General features: G+C 49.0%; 6 protein-coding genes across 6 annotated transcripts; 2 read left to right on the top strand and 4 right to left on the bottom strand.

The window, feature by feature from the left end:
• Nucleotides 1–437: 437 nt before the first annotated feature.
• On the bottom strand, nucleotides 438–2,642 carry N7503_001621 (uncharacterized protein; the record flags this gene model as incomplete). Its single annotated transcript, XM_057061168.1, has 3 exons — nucleotides 438–455; nucleotides 511–2,351; nucleotides 2,417–2,642. The coding sequence occupies 3 exons, from the start codon at nucleotides 2,640–2,642 to the stop codon at nucleotides 438–440; spliced, it is 2,085 nt and encodes a 694-aa protein (XP_056925130.1).
• A 66-nt stretch (nucleotides 2,643–2,708) lies between these two features.
• N7503_001620 (uncharacterized protein) lies at nucleotides 2,709–2,894 on the top strand (the record flags this gene model as incomplete). Its single annotated transcript, XM_057061167.1, has 1 exon — nucleotides 2,709–2,894. One exon carries the CDS (start codon nucleotides 2,709–2,711, stop codon nucleotides 2,892–2,894), a length of 186 nt encoding a protein of 61 aa, XP_056925129.1.
• Nucleotides 2,895–4,746: 1,852 nt separating this feature from the next.
• Nucleotides 4,747–7,137, bottom strand: N7503_001619 (fungal specific transcription factor domain-containing protein; the record flags this gene model as incomplete). The annotated part of the gene is made up of 3 exons (XM_057061166.1): nucleotides 4,747–6,139; nucleotides 6,193–6,890; nucleotides 7,108–7,137. The coding sequence occupies 3 exons, from the start codon at nucleotides 7,135–7,137 to the stop codon at nucleotides 4,747–4,749; spliced, it is 2,121 nt and encodes a 706-aa protein (XP_056925128.1).
• A 2,274-nt stretch (nucleotides 7,138–9,411) lies between these two features.
• On the bottom strand, nucleotides 9,412–11,930 carry N7503_001618 (MFS transporter; the record flags this gene model as incomplete). Its single annotated transcript, XM_057061165.1, has 11 exons — nucleotides 9,412–9,478; nucleotides 9,682–9,754; nucleotides 9,942–10,075; nucleotides 10,148–10,259; nucleotides 10,310–10,719; nucleotides 10,776–10,862; nucleotides 10,914–10,946; nucleotides 11,001–11,245; nucleotides 11,295–11,329; nucleotides 11,385–11,494; nucleotides 11,548–11,930. The coding sequence occupies 11 exons, from the start codon at nucleotides 11,928–11,930 to the stop codon at nucleotides 9,412–9,414; spliced, it is 1,689 nt and encodes a 562-aa protein (XP_056925127.1).
• Nucleotides 11,931–13,246: 1,316 nt separating this feature from the next.
• Nucleotides 13,247–15,052, bottom strand: N7503_001617 (kleisin alpha; the record flags this gene model as incomplete). Its single annotated transcript, XM_057061164.1, has 2 exons — nucleotides 13,247–14,731; nucleotides 14,789–15,052. 2 exons carry the CDS (start codon nucleotides 15,050–15,052, stop codon nucleotides 13,247–13,249), a joined length of 1,749 nt encoding a protein of 582 aa, XP_056925126.1.
• Nucleotides 15,053–15,800: 748 nt separating this feature from the next.
• pmr1 (Ca(2+)/Mn(2+)-transporting P-type ATPase PMR1) lies at nucleotides 15,801–19,265 on the top strand (the record flags this gene model as incomplete). The annotated part of the gene is made up of 4 exons (XM_057061163.1): nucleotides 15,801–16,022; nucleotides 16,123–16,763; nucleotides 16,816–18,635; nucleotides 18,691–19,265. The coding sequence occupies exons 1-4, from the start codon at nucleotides 15,912–15,914 to the stop codon at nucleotides 19,263–19,265; spliced, it is 3,147 nt and encodes a 1,048-aa protein (XP_056925125.1). The 5' UTR covers nucleotides 15,801–15,911.
• Between the last annotated feature and the right edge of the window lie 1,076 nt (nucleotides 19,266–20,341).

Genomic DNA, 20,341 nt, shown 5'->3' with positions numbered 1-20,341 from the left:
CCAAGTGATCGACATCTATACGGAAAGAAGGTTGCTTACATTGAAATATATGAACGCATTGACAGTCAAAGGATAAATGGCATTAATCTCGTAAAAACACAATCCCAGCCCAAGATATCATTTTTAGCCTTTTGAGCGCCAGAAACACAAAAAGAAGCATCCAGCGGCTCATGCTGGGCCATGAACCGCTGGGCCTGAAACACCATATGTATGTACGAGTAAGAACAAACACAGAATGGGGGGGAATCATACAGTCCCACAAGAAACCAAAATATGTACCGGAAGTCCAGATCAAAGAGACAAAAGACTAGGTTCGTCCTAGTCGAGGGTATGAAGAGAATAACAAGAACGGCCGGAAAGCGCAGTACAAGAAAAATGACAAACTATCATCCCCAAGGAAAGGACGGGAAAATTCAAATCAGGTAAAGTGGAAGAAATCAAATGCAGGGCAAGAACTATATGCATGATTAGTTCAGAGAGTCTCTTGGTGAAAAATCTTGGGATACTCACATTCATCACGATAAGCATCGGAATGTCGAACACATCGCGCTTAACTGTCCAGCAGTACGCGCACTCGACCTTGCCGTCCTTGAAGCCCAGCTGGTTCATCCCAGCCTCGCCGGCAATGCCACCTTTGCGTAGGTGGTTGTTCCATTTTCCATTGTCGTCCTGTCCCACCTCCATGTCTTCCTTGGTTTTGTACTTGAGGAGCTTGCAGCGGGTCATTACGCTACCGCGAGAATCACCAAATGCTAGACGTGCAAAATCTTCGTAGAATTCCACGACACTATCATCGTCAAGAAGTTCAGCCAGAAATACTGGTTGCGGCCGGCCGTTGGTGTTCTCTAGGGTCGAGCCTCGGGGTGTGAAGCTGCCCCGTGAGCTAGTGCCGGATGCCGGTTGGGATGTACCACCGGTGTTGACATTGAGATTGGCCTCTTTGCCTAACAATACATCCTTCTTCCATCCCGTCAGAATGCTAAACTCTTTTCCCACGGCGGCAATCTCTCCTGTGCGTCGACAGACAATTGTTGGTGTGCCGCAGGCGTTGATGAAGTCCTCATATTCCCAAAGCGTTCGTTGGAAGCATTTTTCCATGAAAATCAAATCATCCCGATTGAGAGTCTTGGTGGTAGCGATAAAAGACGGTCGAATAGATGCCAAAGACTTAGCGATACGCACAGTCTTCTGCGGTGAGAAACGACGCTGGATAAAGGCAGTGAGGTTGTGGAAACCACTCGTGTAACCGTATGGTTCCTTAACACTTTCATATATTGAGGAAGGATTCCGATGACGTCGCTTGGGCCCGACATGTAATTGTTGGTGCTTTAAGCTAGGCGTGGTAATCACCGGTCGTTGTCCATTAGGTGCAAGACTGTTGGACTTGGCGGTGTTGAAGGATCCATCGTCAAAACCAGAGGTAGCCACATGTGGACTACTCGCCGATCCGGGGCTGGTGAAGTTGGCGGGACCGCTTTCAATAGCAAAGGCATGTGGTCCGTCTGCTTTCATGTGTCCCGGGAGCATGCCATTCTGGCCATATACGCCGCTGACGTTCACATGCGGCTGGCCCGAGGCCTGTCCAGTTGACCACTCGTTCAGCAGGGGATCACCAAACATGAATGGTTGATTCCCTGGACTTTCGCCGAACCCAGGAGCTGGCGTGGAGAACTGCGCCGATCCGCTGCGGCCTATCGACCCTCGCTGCGTGCCCGAGTCGGTAGGCGAATCTCCGGCACCGGTCGCCATATGCCCTAACATCCCAAACTCAAGAGCACCATAGCGGTTTTCAAAATTCATGCTGGACAAATCAAAGTTGAAAAGTGCGGGGTCACTGGGGTCGAAAAATGGCCCCGCGAACGGATTTGGCGGTTGGGAGGTGTCCCCGGAGAGGGCGGTGCTGGGGGTAGGCTGTTGGTTCACCGTGGACGATAAGCTGGGGTTGCGACCATTCTGACTGGTCTTTAGGTTGTACGTAGGTGAAACAGGTGATTGGGTGGTAAAAGGACTTTGACTCATGGCTGTTTCTTGGTACATGTTATAGGACCCCTGCGGCTGGGGTTGTGGCTGAGGCGTGGGGTAGAAGTTGTTGTTCGCTTGCTGCTGCGGGGGTTGCTGGGGTTGCTGCTGCTGCGGCTGAGGCTGCTGCGAAGTGCTCGAATTGGTGCCATTCCTAGACATGGGCAAGCTGTTTCGCATGGGAGTGTTGGTAGGATAGAAATTCCCGGGCACTCCGGGCATCAGTGCTCCGTCCGGAGCATCATGAAGATACTTGGCCTTTTTACGGACCCCGTCATGACAAGCATCTTGTAGACCCCGCTTAATACAGCGTTGACATGGTCGCTCATCGCCTGATAATCGGGGATGTTAGCCAAGGAATTATTTCGTGCAAGTGTCTGTCGATCATCATGCTTACCGCACGTCAAATGAGCTCGCTGACAGGCAAAGCAAGCTCGGCGAGCCTTCTTCCGTCGCGGTCGCGATGGGTCTTTAGCATTCGCAGCTTTGCGGTTCTCCGCCTTCATATCGCCATTGCTCTTTTCTCTTCCGGAGTCCAGTGGCTCCGAATGTTCAGTGATGTCGGCGGAATCGCGATCGCCGTCCATGGGGACCGGGGTGCCGTTCTTGGCTTGCACGTTCATTTCGTCATATACCCCAGCACGGGGAAGTACAAGAGTGACACAGACGCGCTCCCAGGGCTTTAAACTATGCCCGGTCTGCTATCCGAAGAGCTATATCAGCGCCTTTCGTTCTTCGATCGCACGATCTCGATGCTGTGGCGACGGGACCATCCGCGCACTTGGATCGTCTCGGCAAATGGAGAGATGGAGACCGGGGGGATCCACGTGCTCGCGCAATTCTGGACCGAGCAAAAATATACGGTCGCAAATTGACAGCACTGTGTGTCGCGCCCCTACTATCCACCCAGGTTGTCACTGGAGCTTGCGGCGGTATTCGGCGTCTATAGTCGCGAGCGCGCGACCAGTTCTGGCGGGGGAACGGAAGGCAGGTATCGGGTTGAGTCACGGGTGTAACGAGGCACAATCGACTCGGAGTAAGACGTGACCGCAAAGATCTGACACATTGAAGGGTCGTGTAATTGTAAGCTTGTTCAGGAGTCCACGCGACGAGGAGAGAAAAATGCCGCAACGGTTTCGGACGCAGATGAATTCGGGAGTGGAGAGAATGAGCGGCAGACTCGTCGGCTGCGGGGAAGCGGGAATGTATTCGGTCCGCACGAGGCAGTAGAGGTCTCAAGGTAGACAACTTCAAAGCTGTCGGAAAAATCCAAGAAGATAACGAAAGCCTGTCAGCTTCTGCGCGGGGAAAAAAGATGAAGAAGGTGGAGGGTCTGAGAATGGTAACTAACTTCGGAATGTTCCCGTGACTTTGAGGTCTAAGCATCAACAGGCAGGACTTCAACTGGACCGATTGCTGCAAGAACCAAGACTCGTGTATAGGAACTAGGATACCTCTTCAATCTTTTTCAAATCACTCTTTTTGTATTCATCTTCTTATAATACTCTAACAACATGAACATTCTATGGAGATGCATCTTCAACGCGTAAGGCTACCAAAGTGGATATAGTTCGAGGTTTCGTAACACGCCCGTTTTTTCCCTTGTTTTACATAATTGCAAACGAATGAATATGGGATTTGATTCTCGTATAAGTCAGAATTACGAGTCGACTAATAGCAACATCACATTCTGTATTCTATTGTACTGGTTGAAATGAAATCTGTGTACACCGCGTATCATCACTTTTTTAATTCACATGCTGACGTTTGAGGCGTCAACGACTGGAGCGCGGCATTTGCAAAGTGGTACATCAGTTCCCATTTTTTTTACTAGTGAATTCTTACCCGGATTGGCTGCACCGGCAGATCGTACATCCCCACGACTGGGGCAGTTGTGCACGTGTGGAAAAATTATCTTGCTACACATCAAGAAATACCTTATTGTACTTGAAAAAGGGGTTGAAAGAATGGAAAAAAAGCCTCAATCTCTTCATGCCCCCGCTTATAACCTTGTATTGTCCTAGGGTTCCGAATTTCTCCCTCGAACAAATCCCGCTTTGTCCCGAGGCTATGTGTTAGGGAGTGCCTCGGTTAGAGGGATTAAGTTAGGCCCCAATTCGGTTCCTAAGTTCCAAGGTATCTCGTTCAATTGCCGTAAAGGGAAAATAGTACTAGAAATTCAATTCAAGTCCACAGAATGCTCGTGATCTTTGCAACTGGCCTAGAGCGGGAAGGGATGTCGGAGAATTGGACTTTGGCCCAAACCCACCCCAGGACAAGGGAATTGTGGGCCTTCTTGGCTTTGATCTAATCGCACCAAAACCTAAACAGTAAGACTAAGCCCGGATCAAGAGCCGAAGCCGAGAGTATATACAGTAGTTTTCAAAATCAAGCTATACGGTCACACTCCTACTACTCAATTCCAATTAGTCCAAAGACCGCTAATCCAGTTTAACTCACCGCTTTACAATTCAGGCAGAACCTTTTTCGAGATGTTTGTATCATGATTGAGCCATCGTTATAGTAGGTACCGTAACAATACATGAAACTCCAGAGAACCTGTCAGCTTCTCCGCTTCCCTGTCCGTTCAATCACGAAGTAAACATTGTTGGAATGCTTTACGCCAATCATTCATACCCAATTATCGCCCTCGTCACAATGCATAAGCCACAATGCCTTAGCTATGAAGATATGTAAGAGAATGAGCAACAATATTGAGTAGCTTCTTTATCTAGCCCCGCCAATGGAAAGCAGCACATCTTCAAGAGTATCGTGCGGGTCTGGAATATAATCAGGCATGTTGATTTCATCCCCAAAAAGGCCGAAGGAGGGCTGCATAGGGAGGTCAAAGTCTTCTGTAGTGCCTTGCTCAGGGAATTGAGCGCCAACGCTGGCGCTACGATCGTAGTCAAACTCTGGTGCCCCAAAGAATTGCGAATACGAGACTTTGTCCTTAGATCGGCGTTGCTGATGAGAAAGATCGGTTGGTACTGCCGAATATTGCACATTCGATCTGGTGTTCATGGGAGCAAACTCGTCAAGATCAAAGCCAGTGGGCGCGATACGACGAATGCAGTTGCTGCAGATTTCAAAAGCTCGGCGTGCAGAGGCTTCTGTTTTTCCAAGGCAGTATAGCCACTGCAGCGCTTTCCGGGCTGCGGTAAGAACAGCTTCGTGATTGACAGAATCCGACGCACCAGGCAATTGGCTAGCGCTTGAGCCACTGGTGGTATCATGGCCACCCAGTTTTCTGGACGCCAAGTCTTCAAATGAAAGGTTTATGAGCAGAATTGTGGTGGCTTGTACCAGAAAATGCAGAACGTTCCACCACAGGACGTGACAGACCCAAATCGAATCTGGCTGATCAGGAAAAATGGAGAGAATCGCTAGAGCCGAATGCAGGCAAGTCATCGCGCTCTCTTCCTTTGCCCAAGACCGATAAGAATTACTGATGCCGTCCCCAGCTGTCCTCGCTCGGGCGAGACAAGGTCTGTTGAGGATAATTCGAGAACTGTAGTAATGCAGAGAGAGAGAGATCTTATAGGCATTGACTTTAGACAAACTCTGTCCAGCATCAACTATCTTGAAATTGATGCTGTCAGGTAAACTAGAGCTCCACTCGTCCATTGTCTTATTGAAGAAATTAAGACGGCTTTGTATTGAATCCCATCCTTGCTTAACAGCATCGGTGCTATACACTCGCGTCGAAGCAGTGTGCGAGATTAGGACGATGTCCGTCAAACAAAAGAAGTAAAGCTCATCATTAGCATCCATGCATTTCATTGACGCTCGTTGTGCCTCAAGCTGCTCGTGTGACTGGTTAATTGTCCACTTCATGGGTGGGTTCTCGGTTGGCCGTTCTAGACGGACTTCTGGTGCGTTATCAGTAAAAATTTCCACGTCTCCTGCAACAAGAGGCGGGGGTGCAGAACAGAAGCTGTTTCCCAAGCCAGACGCCCGTCCAGTCATAACCGAGAGGAGGCTTTCCAGAATGAAAATCGACCACCAAAGCTTATGCCGGGCTTCCAGAGCTGAAGCGCTCAATTTATTATGCGTAGCTCTGAGATGTAGACCTAAAGCAATGGCGGAACGAGTAGCCGTGCCAATCATCTTCCAAGCCCTGTAGAAGGTCAGATAGTCATGTCGAAGGGATTGCCTGCTTCTACAACGTACCTGTTGATTTGTGAGGAAGTCAATAAAAAGAATGCCGCGAGCGTTTCCGCCTGCACTTGCTGTAGATCTTCATGGTCCTCCACTAGGCTTTCTGATATTATCAATTTTTGTGCACGGGCGAAAAATCTGTTCTCCCTGTTATGGGTATCTTGGCCGGCCATCTGACACAATTTGCTACTAATAGCGAAAATCAGGTTCAGCAGGGCCAGCCACTTTCTTCCAGGTTGTATCGAATTCCCGGAGTATAACGAATTGAACTGGTCTAGGAAGAGTGTCTGGCGAATGACGGGTAATGACGGTTGGACACTGTCTATGTATAGACTTAATAAGCGTTCGGCCAATGCTTTCGCTGGTAGGGTGTATGGATTTTCGTCTTCCAAATCGCTGCCGGGATATTTGGCAGATTCGATATGATAGTCCATAGAGGCAAATGAATCATCGATCGGTGGCAGTTGATTCTGAATGTCCTTGGAGGCTCCTTCCTTGCCTCGGTCAACTCCGGCTTTCAGTGCCAGACTTTGCATCCAAGCAACTTCGGAACTCTTTCCATGATAGCCCGTAGCTATGCTCGCTTTACTCCGGTTGATGTCTTCATCGAGTGTATCCAAAGCGTTCAGGGAGCCGATGGAAGATGTTGAAGATGTATTAGAAGCACTGCTTACTTCTCCTTGTGTCTCCTGGTCTCGGGGCGCAAGCCGCTAGACGGTAGTTAGCTTAAGGATGCCTAGGCATCAATCCAAACAAACCAAAGCTTTCGTAATTTTCCTCGCGACAGATATATCGACTTCGTGAGATATTTCTCGAAGTAATTCCTCATAACGTTCTACTTCGCTGTTTGCCGACTCCAACTGTGTCCGCTCCTTATCTTGCTTCGTCTGTGAATAATAGCATTCGTCAACTCCTGTGCTTACGCACTGAGTGCATCTCGGCCTTTCTCCGTCGCATTTTGTTTTGCGCAACCGACATTGGTCGCAAGCACGAGCGGTGCGACGCGCTGGCAAACTCTTTTGCCGATACGGCAAACGCGGGATTGGGATAGGGTTAAGCATTGCGTTGCTGCCCATAGCACAGTGGATTCCGTGTTGACAGGTAAAGCCTGTTTTCAATAGACGGGAAGCACTTAATTAGCGGACTGACCTGCATTGATTAAGGAGGCGATAATTTCAGCATTGTATGACAGGCGGCACTTACCCCCTCATTTATAATTTAGCGGCTAACCAGGGTTGGGCAGGATCATCGTCTACGAACCGATCTACAGGGAGCCAGATATGACGTAGACCCCCCGGGGCATTGCTACTGCTCAAAATTATAGACAATGTCGAATGTGCGCCTAGTGAAGAAACGCTTCACCAACTTACCTACAAAAAGAAGCGAAGTGGTTGATAAAAGGACCTTATCGGAAGTAGTGGGGGATAGCCTAGTAAGTTTGATACTTCCATGGTCTATCAAATCCCCGCAGCTCGCCCTGCCTTTAGCCGTGGGATCCGATTGAGTGGCGAATGTTATAAATATAAAGTCAATTTACCATCGCAATGCTCGACGTATATCATTCCAGTGCAGTGGTACCAATGGCTACCCCATAACCCATGTTCAATAATCACCGACGGTGCTTCATTATTGTAACTCGTCTTTTATTCCTACCTGTCAAATTCTAGGTTTTGTCAAGGTAGGAATCCTATATTTTCTGTATTTTCGGGTTTTCAAAAGTGTTACATTCGTATCTAGCTTACATTGGACACCCAATGCCGAGATGAATCAAATAGCGCAATATCCACATTGTATCCTTGACCTCATTGGGTCGAGGTCAGGCGAATAGGGCGGCAGATAGACCAATTTCACACCAGCTTCCGCATACATGCCTGCAAGACGGTCTGAATGCTGATATGGAACGTTTTCCATTACGAGGACTTTATTCAATTCTGGCCATCTTCTGCAATGCTAGAGTATCCTCAAACATCCCGTGGTATTCGTAGAGCGGCGGAAGACACGCAAAAAGACAATCAATGCTTGGCATACGTACGCAGTATTTGATATTGCTGGTCGCAATAGATTGCTTCCATTTGTAGTGGAGATTACCAAGCGGCGCCCAATCTGTCCGCCTTCACACAGCCCGTCTATCACATCAGGTTCCACCAACATATACCAAGTATATTGAGATTCCGACAGGTTATGTAGATAATAGTCCCGTAGGTCGGCATTTTGCTTCCTTGCGCGCTGCCTTTGGGTCTTCTAGGACCACTTTTTAACGACAAGAGCTCTTCTTAGGCTGAAAATTGTGACCAAGCTGCAGATTTCATGCTAAAGAAAGATAGTTATTCATCAAGGAAGAGACGGGGCATTTAGAGTAAGTGATCGAAGGATTGGAAGGGCTTCCACCATTTACAAATTATCTCTGAGTTATTCAAGCTCCCAAACTGCCGTAAGTGCCTGCGAATGTTGATCATTGTGAGTCTGCTGCATTCCGCTTCATCGGCCATCCGAGACGTATAGTAAGGACAGGCTACCTGCAATATCGCGAATGAGATGAGGCTGTGCAGCAAGGATCTAGGAAACACGTCATTTGGATCGAGCATGTGTGTCTTTGGCAGTAGGAAAAGACGCAATAGTGGCTGATGAGCAACGAAAGGGGGGCCACGGAGGTGACAAGTCTTTGGCAGGTTCCTGTTATTTACATTATATACCGTTCTAGCCTTGTATTGTAATATAGGATACTTTCTCAGGAAGCGGTCTGGTAGGCGGCCCGACCATCTATCTTCTATTTGGGACTAGCGCGAATCCTAAAATTGCTCGTATGAAGAATGCAGAGGTATGACTGATTTCAGGGAATACTTTGCCTCTAAATCCGGAAGATGAGTAGGGTCCCCACATCGCAAGGGAAGCCGTCTACGCTTTCTAATGTTATCTCCATTGTAAATCCAGCTGTGGGTAGGACAGCAGCTGGACTATTAGGCTTTGATTTTGAGGACCAACCGAATAGGATCCCTATAGTGTGAGGGGATCAATGTCCAGTGCAAAATTCGTTGTCACAGGATCACAAAGTAGACATGGGATGTTGGGGAGAGCGTTGAGCTGCAACGCTACCTAAGGGAATTATGCAGGCGTCCCTTTCAGACTGCGCAGTTGGGAGCAAAACCGTCTTGAATTAAAATAATGTACGGCATGTATGCTCAGAGCATCTCCGTACATGCAGCAATAAACTGATCTCATCAGGGAATAATATCACGTTTGCTGGGTGGCATAACGACTCTTCTTCCGAATACGACTTCCATATTGAAAGAAAAGGTACCTATATAGACATCAGTAACAGCCTTCAACGGTCATGCGAGGTGAGACTTCGGTTAGCCAACATCCGTGGCTGCATGCAGCTGGAATATCAAACCAACCCTAGACTCACTTTTCGTGGGCTTTTGATACAGGGAAAGCAAATGTGTGATGGCCATAGCGCAGGGAACCAAGCTGAAGGAAACAGGAGTAACAAATCAAACTTACGGAAAGGGAAGCATGACAAGGGTCAGAAAGGCCAGCAGTGAAGTCGCCCAGTGATACCCAAGATTGTTATACACTGTATAGCCGTTAGCTAGAGTTCACAGTATCATTGCTGTTTTGACGGGACACAAGATGGATACTGGCCTGTCTCACAAGGACGTCGAGATCGGCGCTGGACACACGATGCATGTCTTGCATTGCCGCATGTAGAGCACAGGCCTTCAACTCTGGGCATGAATTCAATAAATTGGAGGTCAACTTACTCTGGATACCAAACAGGGGAAATATTCCTCCAAAGCTCGAGCGCATAAAGCTATTCGCTGCTAAAGCACTGGCGGCAAAAGTGGGATAGGCATCAACCAGAAATGTGAAGATGCCCGCGTAGACCAGGATAACCCTAGTAGCACAGCCCGTCAGCACCATGTTCCAAGTCCTGGAACTGTCTCAAGATTATGGCAGGTCAACTTACCCTGCTCCGAACACAGCACTGCCGATGATAGGAGCGATCCAGTGCACGTCAGGATAGATTGTCCAGGCAAATATGAAAAGCCCGATGGTGACCAAAGGCCCACCGAGAATTGCTAGACAACCATATTAGCACTTGTCAAGTTTCCAAGGTCGCGGCTCTCACCTGGAGGAAGTCGCCATTCTGGCAGAAATTCATCGGACTGGTCTTTCTTTTTCAGGAAGTTCCGTTCCAGTCGCTCATAGTTGCGGCGCCAGAGCGGATCTGAAAGGATCGCAAAAACCATACCCACAAAGAGACCCAAGAAGCACAGACCCCGTTGCCAAAGCGGAAACCCATAGACATGTTCGAAGATCAGTTGAAAGGCGCCGAAAAAGAGGTAAAGAATTCCTAGGAGGATGGCTGAAAAAATACAAAGGCTCAAGCACATCGGCTCTAGTGCCAAAAGGAGAATGGGGCGATACATAGATCGCAAGACTGTTTGCGCTACAGAGCGATGTAGCTTCTCAATCGGAGCGATGTATCGGTCGTCTCCGGTTTCTTTGCGAAGTTTCTGAGCCTTGCGTCTTAGAAGCCTAGAACAAAGGTCAGAGGGTAGATTTCTTCGTCAAGAGCAATCTTGGAGACATACACTGGGTGATAAGTTTCCGGTACAAGGAAAATCATCGAAACAAGCAGCACGCCTGTCCAGATCAACAACACATAAAATGTCCAACGCCTGCCGGTGAAATTAGGTTGACTGTTTGACAGAATTCAATTAGGCACGTACCAGTTGGTGAACTCGTTAATGAAGCCACCGACCCTATTATGTGTCGCTGTCAGATAATGTTGCAAGCAGACATATTGATGAACTCACAAAGGTCCGACCTCGGGCCCAATGAATGGACTAGCAGTGTAAAGCATCATGGGAAATGCAAGTTCCTGTCGATTGAACATGTCGCCCACCGTGCCACCGGCAACACTGAGAAAAGCGCTTCCTGCTAGGCCATTGAAAAACCGGCAGACCAGCATAGTTTCGATATTCTTCGCCACGGCACATGGAATAAGCCAAATCAGAAACAGTGAGAATGAGGTAATGTAGATATTCCTTCGACCATAGAACTAGACATCGTTAGCTTTCTTGCTTACTGATAGGACAAGTCGGTCTCACTTCGGACAGTGGACTGAGAAAAAGCGGACCGATTCCTGGGATAAAACAATCAGCAATGAACCCCAAATGTTATGATATAAGACAACAAACCAAGGCCCCAGATAAAGAAGGACAGTCCGAGTGTTGCCACTTCCTGGGAGCAGTTGAACTCTTTCATCAACTGATCATATGTCGTTGTGTACATCGAGGATGTGCACGTCCTGCACGGGTCAGTCTACACTATTAAACCCCAAGTGATCCAAGGCGTACTCACACGCAAAGAGAACCAGTCGAAACAATGATGACGATCATCCAGCGTCTCGCCTTGCTCATGTTCCGCGGGTTCATGGGGTCATTCTCCTCCCAGCGTACAGTAAACCCCTGATCACTATCTGCATCTTGTCCCGCTTCATTGGCCTCACCTTCAGATTCGTCGCGGCCAATACTCACACCATCATTCAAAGACCAGCTTCGATCCAGGGAATGCGATCGGGAGCGGGAGCGCCTCGATAGCCGCTTTTCCGCCGCCGCATCATGTGGCTCTTCATTGGTCTTCAGCTGGGCGATCGGCGCGAAACCTATATCTTGAGTTTCGGATCTGATGCGATCAAGTTCTTCGCCGCTTTTCTCACTGCCAGAAGTGTGTTCACCGACCATGGTTGTCCCAATTGCTGCTTCGGCGATATTACGGAATGGCAAATGTGCGCCGCACGAGAATTGGAGTGAACAGAAGAACGGGTAATCGGCAGCCACGAGTGGGTGCCAGCGATTGGAAGGCAGATCAGCACAAGGTGAGTCACGTCCTTGTGATTAAATTGATTGAACTGAGGCTTCCTCAATAATCGGTCTACGTAGAGGCCGAGCTGATTAATCGCATCAGGACCGCGCGGGCCGCAGATTGCATCAGTGTTTAGTCCATTTTTTGGTTAGTGCGGGTCATAACTTAACCAAACCCAATTTTAGTTTGGGGTAACTCGGATCAAACGAGGTTGCATCAGGGACAAGACCATTGTCCTATTGTCCTAATTACATATGTCCCATGACTGAACTTCACCCGGGCATGCTTGTTTCTTTTACGTCGACTACAGAGAAAAAGCAATGAACTTGCATCCATTCTTATTCTCCGACGCAACTCCGATTCGCTAATAGAGATGACGCACAAAACACCATGAACGACGATCTATAGAATCCCTTCATATGCCTTACTAGCACATTTTTATTTACTTCTGCATGAAACATCTCGCTAGATGTTATTTTACGCCATTGTTAATTCTGGACTTACCAATCATTCAGATGAAGAATATTGTTGAGGCACTGGAGATATCTTCAATCCGAGGTGCCAGCTAACTAGCCCTTACTGTAAGCCTCTCGCTGCTTCGTAGCCGTCAACCTCCCAGCCAAGGCAGTGACTTGCGGTAAACATTCGGTAGAAAACTGGGTTGGTATTTCCAAATTAATAATCAATGAGGTCAATTGACCTGTGCATGGGGTTCGTCCAAGGTTTCCTTCGGCGTAGCTTCACGGTCAATGTACTCCCAACATCTGCATGGTCAACAACTACACCTACGCAGGCATAGAGATTGGTGGTTTGCGAGGTCCTATGAATACCTCTTGAGTTGCGATATTCTCATAAGATACTCAAGCCGTATTCTACAGAAGGCCTTAGATATCAAGTTGCACATGGTATGTTCAATTAACTATGTTGCTAACACTACGGTAAACCCGTTCAGCGAAACGCTTCAACAGAAGAAGAAACCAACAGGAAAGACACCATCAAACAGCAATCGCCCAAGCACCGTTCTCCAACCCAAGCCCAAACTCCAGACAAGCATCCAAAAAGGATACGATCTTCAAAATAATTATCGGATCTTCCAGCAACCCATAGACCGTAACTCAGCTGTACATGAATGTAAAAATAAAAGCGCCAGGGTATCCCAAACTTTTCTTCGGTTTCAGTATGGAAGATTTACCCTCTACAGAACCTGGCTCAGCTGGCTGGCAGCACCAGCAGCGTTCTCCTCGGCCCATGAGCCCCACAGCGCCTGCTTGCCACCGATTTTGAGAGGAGCACCAATCGACTTAGAGGACTGGTCGACCTTGACAGCATCCTTGGTGGCTAATACCAAGACTTCGAAGAACATTCTCGTCGCGTCGGCCTTACTAGAGCGCTGCTCGGGAAGCAGATCTTGGAACAAGACATTCTTCTTCTGAGAAGAAGCGTGGTCACCCAGCTGCTCGCGCAGAATGTGAACAGCATGCTTTGTACCAATAGATACAGGCTCGTTGTCCACGGGGCGAATGGTGTCTTCCATTTCATCCAGAGGCGCATCCATCCCTTCATCCTCACTGAGGTGCAGATCCTGGGCTTCATCTCCAGGGAAGTCAATTTCAGACCGCTGGTTGAGAGTTGTATCGAGACCAATGCCCTCGTCAAGGGCAACAATAGCTTCATCGTCACCGAGTTCCAACTCAGGAACATCAGCAGCTGCCACATCCATATCAGAGATACCACTGTCACGCTTTCTCTTCAGCTCGCCAGCCTTCTTCACCGAGTCTAGAGACAACAACCCACGCAGCTCAGGAGCCCACCCACGACCACGATCCTCGCCAAAGATGCTGGATACGAAATCGCCGTTCTGTTGGCGGGTCATAAGTGTGAGAAGAACAGGGTCACGAGGCAGGAAAGAGGCGGGCTTTAGGATGGCAGAGCGATCGGCTTGCTGCTCCTTAACCTGGCTATTAGAGAAATGCGGTTGTATGTCTGCGGGAATGAGATTCTGGACCTTCTGACGCTTGGCACGCTGGGCGTGCTGAGCTGCAGTAACTTCGGGTGTGGCAGAGATGTCACGGTTGTATTCCTCTTCAAGTTGATGCATTTGAACGGATCCTGCGTCAGACAAAGGGCTTTCGGTATCACGGTTGAATCGGTCGCCATTGGCGCGCGGGGTCTGACCCCCAAAGTCATCCTCGCCTCCAAAGTCCATCGGGGCATCCATAATATCATTCATGTGGTCGTCATTATCAATATCCATGTTATCCAACGGAGCACCATCATCGCCAATGTCGAGGGCCAGGTCATCATTGTCAATGAGCTTTCCAGAGTCACTGTGAAGGTCCTCTTCCATAGGTCGAGGTGCAGGTGCATCTCGACCAATTTCCATAGTCGTGTCGTTTCCGAAAGGCTCACCAAAGTCCAGGTCAACCAACGAGGGGTCTTCAAGACGGAGAGGCTCCTGGGACATGGATCGGCGGAAACTGCTATCTCCAAGTAGTTGGCTACCAAAGTCCAATGAGCCAGGCTGTTTGCCTGCAGGCTCCAGGTCTAGGTTCTGGGGGAAAAGAAGAGATGTATCCAGGTTGGTGAACAGATCAGATTCGGTCAGCACATCAGGCAGGGTGATGCCACCTGGTGCCACCACTGTTGTTGTCAAGTCATTGTTGTTTGTGAGTCGGAAAGCCTGTTCCATTTCCGTTTAGCAAACGCGACATATTTGACTGCTGAACTGAGAACATACCATTTTGATCTTCATCAAGGCTTCATTACAATCATCCAAAAGATAGCGCGCTTTACGGCTGTAAATACGCACAACACCAAGCAACAGCTGACCGCTCAGTCGCAAGGCCATGGGCGCTTGGCCCTGATCAACAATTGCATTGACACTGCTTTCAATGTCAGACTGAAGGATGTGCGACTTGGACAGTTTGCGCTCGATGTTGGCGGACAGCCACACGCGGGCCAGCGGGCCCGTTTTGGATAGGAGAGTCTCTGAATAGAACATAGCGGCAATCTATCGTTAAGTAACACTGTACAAGGACAAGTGGGAATCCCAACGATGTGGAGAGATGAAACCCGCCCGGCGCGGGGTGAGGCGTAGCAGGAAGTGACGCGCGTGAAGAGGCCGGGAAAACAAAATACTCAAGCCCGGGCTTTATGACAGATCGCGTTTTCACAAAAAAAGGATGTTGTGGAAGGACGGCAGGTAAAGATACAGATTGAGGAGCACGTCGCGTTAAAAGTCACGTCGTTTGCACCGAGCGCGAGGGACTAGTTGGCTGAGAAACCAAGAGGAACGAGGGATGCGCGTGGGAATTCGGGCAAGAGCAAGTTATGCTGATATAATCAGGCAGGAATCGAGGGGGCTGGGGCTTGATCTGATTGGCTGCAATCATCCGTTTGACGCTAGACCAGATGCAGGCATTCGGATCAACTATTTCTCCGGCTTTACCGGTCTAGTCCCAACTAGGTAAAGCATCATCATGGGACTTGGCTGTTTCCAACCGCTTTCGACGCTTGTGTGAGTCTCCAATGCGAATTTTAGAGATCTGATTTGTTTCTTTTGCTTTCTTGTCCCCTTATTTCTCTTTTTCTTTTTGATCTCCTGGGGTTCTCCGGGGGTGATTGGTCTTTGAAATTGTCGATCTTACGCGGTCCCCAAGTCCCCATCGGGTTCCATCGCCAGTCTGGAACACCCCCGTTTGAAGCTGCTGCCAGATCGCATCTCCTCCCGAACGTGATTGCGCTGCCCCCCAACAATTCCAATCTAGGCGGGATGAACAGTGGTTAACGACACATATAACGGTTTTCTTTTCATTTACATCGGGCTTTATTTCCCAATCTCTTTGGCAAAAGCATGAGAGATGTCAAGGTCCGCGACACCCGCGTTGCCGCTGCATAATGCACAAACCTCCGATTCACCGCGTCCCTCCTCCACCAACCCATTAGGTGGACGGCCCGATGCTCCGTCATCGGTAAGTGGAAAAGAAAGAATATGCCATTGCAACAGCAGTTGTTGCGGTTGGCTGTTGGTCGGGGGCGTCACACCGCTAACTTTCGACTTCCTTGCGATAGACTTCAACCTCCACATACTCATGGCTCGAAACTCATGAGACTGCTGAACGTTTACATACATCACTCCTGCATGGCTTGACGCCTGCTGAAGCAGAAATCCGTCTTGCCCGCGATGGCCCCAACGAGCTTCCACACGAAGAACCTGAGCCCCTGTGGCTGCGGTTCCTCAAACAATTCAAAGAAACCCTAATTCTCCTTCTACTGGCCTCTGCAGGTGTCTCATTCATCATGGGTAACTATGATGATGCTGTCAGTATTACCTTGGCAGTCACAATTGTGGTCACGGTCGGCTTCATTCAGGAATATCGATCGGAAAAGTCGTTGGAGGCGTTAAGTCGCCTTGTCCCACACTTCGCTCATCTTATTCGTGATATCCCACCAATCAGTACCGCTATCAACAATGCTACTCAGTCATCGCCTGGGCCCCGAGAGGAAGCTGAAGAGCTCAGGAGTAAGAGCCCGGGCGCCGCATCTGCCGCCATTAAAGCATCATCTACCGTCCCTGCAAGTGAACTAGTGCCTGGAGACTTGGTTCTCTTCTCAACTGGCGATCGTATTCCTGCAGATATTCGGATCACTGCCGCAACGGATCTCACGATTGACGAATCGAACTTGACTGGTGAGAACGAGCCAGTTGTGAAGTATACCGCGGCCCTTCGCGTCGCGCCCGGTGGTGCAGTACAAGCTCTGAAGAATGTCAATCCCCCCTCGGTCGCCTTTTTACGATGCTCCGGCCAGTGGTGCTGTCGGTGCAGATGTCCGTCTTAATGAGCAGCATAACATTGCGTTCATGGGCACTCTGGTTCGCTCGGGATACGGTCAAGGGATTGTGATCTCAACCGGTGCGAAGACGGAGTTTGGAAGTATCTCAGCCTCTCTTCAAGAGATCGAAAGTCCCCGGACTCCGTTACAATTATCGATGGATCGGTTGGGTCAGGAATTAAGTTATATTTCGTTTGGAGTGATCGGTCTGATCGTGGTCATTGGCTTGTTGCAGGGCCGCAAGTTGTTGGAAATGTTTACAATTGGCGTCTCGCTTGCTGTTGCGGCCATTCCAGAAGGTTTGCCTATCATTGTGACCGTTACACTTGCCTTGGGTGTCCTTCGCATGGCCAAGAGGGGTGCTATCATGCGCAGACTCCCCAGTGTGGAAACTCTTGGCTCCGTCAATGTCGTTTGCAGTGATAAGACTGGAACTCTCACGATGAACCATATGACTGTTACCAAGATGTGGCATTTTGATTGCGATGAAGCATTCGAGGTTCAGCGGGACAGTGCTTCAACACTTACACCTGGACCAGCAGCACGCACTATCCTTAGGGTTGGAAACATTGCGAACAATGCTCGTCTCTCGCGCACTCACGCAAACTCCCCAGCTAGCGCCTCTTCCGCGGCAGTCTTGTCCTCAACCGTTGACCGGGACTCGAGTGCTGTCAAGAGTCGATGGGTTGGTCAGCCTACCGATGTCGCTATTCTGGATCTGTTAGATAATCTAGGAGAAGATGATGTCCGTGAACGGATAAGCGCTCGTGTGTCTGAAACCCCATTCAGTTCCGAACGAAAGTGGATGGGTGTCATCATTGGTAGCGGGGCTCCTGGGGAATCCAATGGGGGGTCTAATGTGGCTTATATCAAAGGCGCTCTTGAGCAAGTTCTGGCCCGCTCGGATACATATCTGACCAAGGATGGCCGAGAGGTCATTTTGGACGAGCCTCGACGCAAAATCATCCGAGATGCGGCAGAGTCCATGGCATCAGAGGGTCTTCGAGTTCTTGCCTTCGCCAGCGGTACCGCACGAGGCGAATCACGGGGTGTGAAGGGATTTGGCAGCCGGTCTAGCACCCCTGTTTCCAAGTCCAGTAGCCCGAAGGACGACGATGATCGGTATAACGGACTGGTGTTTGCAGGTTTGGTTGGAATGAACGATCCACCTCGCAAGGATGTGCACAAGTCTATCCGACGTCTAATGGCTGGTGGAGTTCGAGTCATTATGATTACAGGTGACGCTGAGACAACAGCCGTGGCCATTGCAAAGAAACTGGGAATGCCAATCAATGAATCTGCCGGATCACGATCAGTTATGCGTGGTGATGAACTGGACCACATGACAACTGCGCAGCTCGCTCAGGCTATCTCCAACACATCTATTTTTGCCCGCACCAGTCCAGACCACAAGATGAAGATTGTCCGTGCACTGCAGTCCCGTGGAGATGTAGTTGCCATGACTGGCGACGGTGTCAATGACGCTCCTGCTCTGAAGAAGGCCGATATTGGCATTTCAATGGGTCTACTTGGCACCGACGTTGCCAAAGAGGCAGCAGACATGATTTTGACGGATGATGACTTTTCGACTATCCTTCGAGCCATTGAACAAGGCAAAGGAATCTTTTATAATATTCAAAACTTCATTACTTTCCAGCTCAGCACCAGTGTAGCTGCGCTAAGTCTCGTATTGCTCAGCACGACCCTCGGTTTCAAGAATCCATTGAATGCCATGCAGATCTTGTGGATTAGTGGGTGTCCCTTTCTCCGCTTCTTACTGTTTTCTCTCTCTAACTGTTATTTTAGACATTCTGATGGATGGCCCACCGGCCCAGTCTCTTGGTGTCGAGCCTGTTGATCCCATGATCATGAACCGGCCTCCACGACCGAAGACCGCGCGGGTGTTGACAAAACCCCTCATCCAGCGCGTCCTTACTTCTGCCATGGTAATTATGCTGGGCACTCTCTCCATCTACATCCATGAAATGGGGGATGCGACTGACGGCCAGCCACTTGGCACCCGGTCCGGCGTGGTCACCGCCCACGACACTACCATGACATTCACCTGCTTTGTTCTCTTCGACATGTTCAACGCCCTTACTTGTCGCAGCGAAGGCAAATCTGTGCTCCGAGGCGAAATCGAGCTATTCGGAAACAAGATGTTCAACTATGCTGTCCTCGGCTCATTGGCTGGTCAAGCCTGTGTCATCTACCTTCCCTTCCTGCAACGCATCTTCCAAACTGAGCCTCTCAGTTTTGGATCCTTGGTAAAGCTTGTTTGTCTGGCGAGCACTGTATTCTGGGTCGATGAAGGCCGTAAGTATTATCACGCGCTCCGTCGTCGGGGTGGCCTCGGCGCCGGGTATAGCCTCAACGTCTGATATGACTCTTGGTTTTTTGGGTGGTTTGTTGCACTGTGTTTGAGTTGGAATCCCAGAACGGGTGTGTAACAATTGGATGGGATGAAGTCCCTATACATAATAGAGTTGGGGAGAGACGCATGTTGTTGGCTCGTATACCTCGACAGACGGGCCTGTAAATCTAATGATATTCATGTTTGTTCCGATTTGATCCTACAAAATCGTATTTCCTGGCCTCCAAGGCTGTATTCTCCGTATGCGGTGTAGTGCAGCAAGGTAATGTCTGTGGTTCTTTACCAAGATAAGCTTATTATCAAATTCGTAATGCTTTTTCCCTCCTTCATGCTGGGTCAATCTCAACACAGCATGACAGATAAAAGTGCCCAATGGTGAGAATCATCAGCTCAGTTTTTTGCGATAAAAAAACTTTAACTCAATTTGCGACCAAGTTCTGATGACAAAAAATATTGTCTGTCTGTCCTCTTGCTTTAGTGTATCAAAAATTGATACAAAAGTCACCAAAAAAGTTTGACCGACGCAGGGGTCGAACCTGCAATCTCTTGATTCGTAGTCAAGCGCCTTGCCATTGGGCCAGCCGGCCTTGTTGAAAAGAGAGCCAAGCTTGGCTATAAGAGTGGGGACTCGGCTGTCGGATTTTTTCCCAAGAGTGCTTGCTATGTAATCCGCCTCGCCACTGCGCGATCGGGGTGGCAACCAGGTGGCAACTTTCCAACTTGTTTGGCTACTGTAGATTTCATCATTTAACTCCGTGGGCAATTTCTAGTTATTAGTTCGGTCTAAATCGGAGAGGATTGGTGAAGGCTTTCTCAGGTTGGGCAGTTCGTGGAATATGACTGACCTTGGAGCTACAGATTCTCATTGCATATCGGCTCCAAAATATATTTAGCATACCTCCAGGGCTGAAGGCTTCAACACAATATTCAAAAGTGTCAACAACCCGTGGACCCTAGCCATACCCATGGATGTAGATTCTCGATAAACATCCAATTACAAATTATCAACGGAACTCAACAGAGACAGGAAAAGTACTCAAGTGCAACAATGTGGATGTAATATACCAAGTACCTTGTGGTCTG

This window comes from Penicillium pulvis (genome assembly GCF_028828015.1).
Source record: "Penicillium pulvis strain IBT 33274 chromosome Unknown contig_12_segment0_segment0, whole genome shotgun sequence".
Classification (NCBI taxonomy): domain Eukaryota; kingdom Fungi; phylum Ascomycota; class Eurotiomycetes; order Eurotiales; family Aspergillaceae; genus Penicillium; species Penicillium pulvis.
This window is presented reverse-complemented; position numbering and strand designations above follow the sequence as displayed.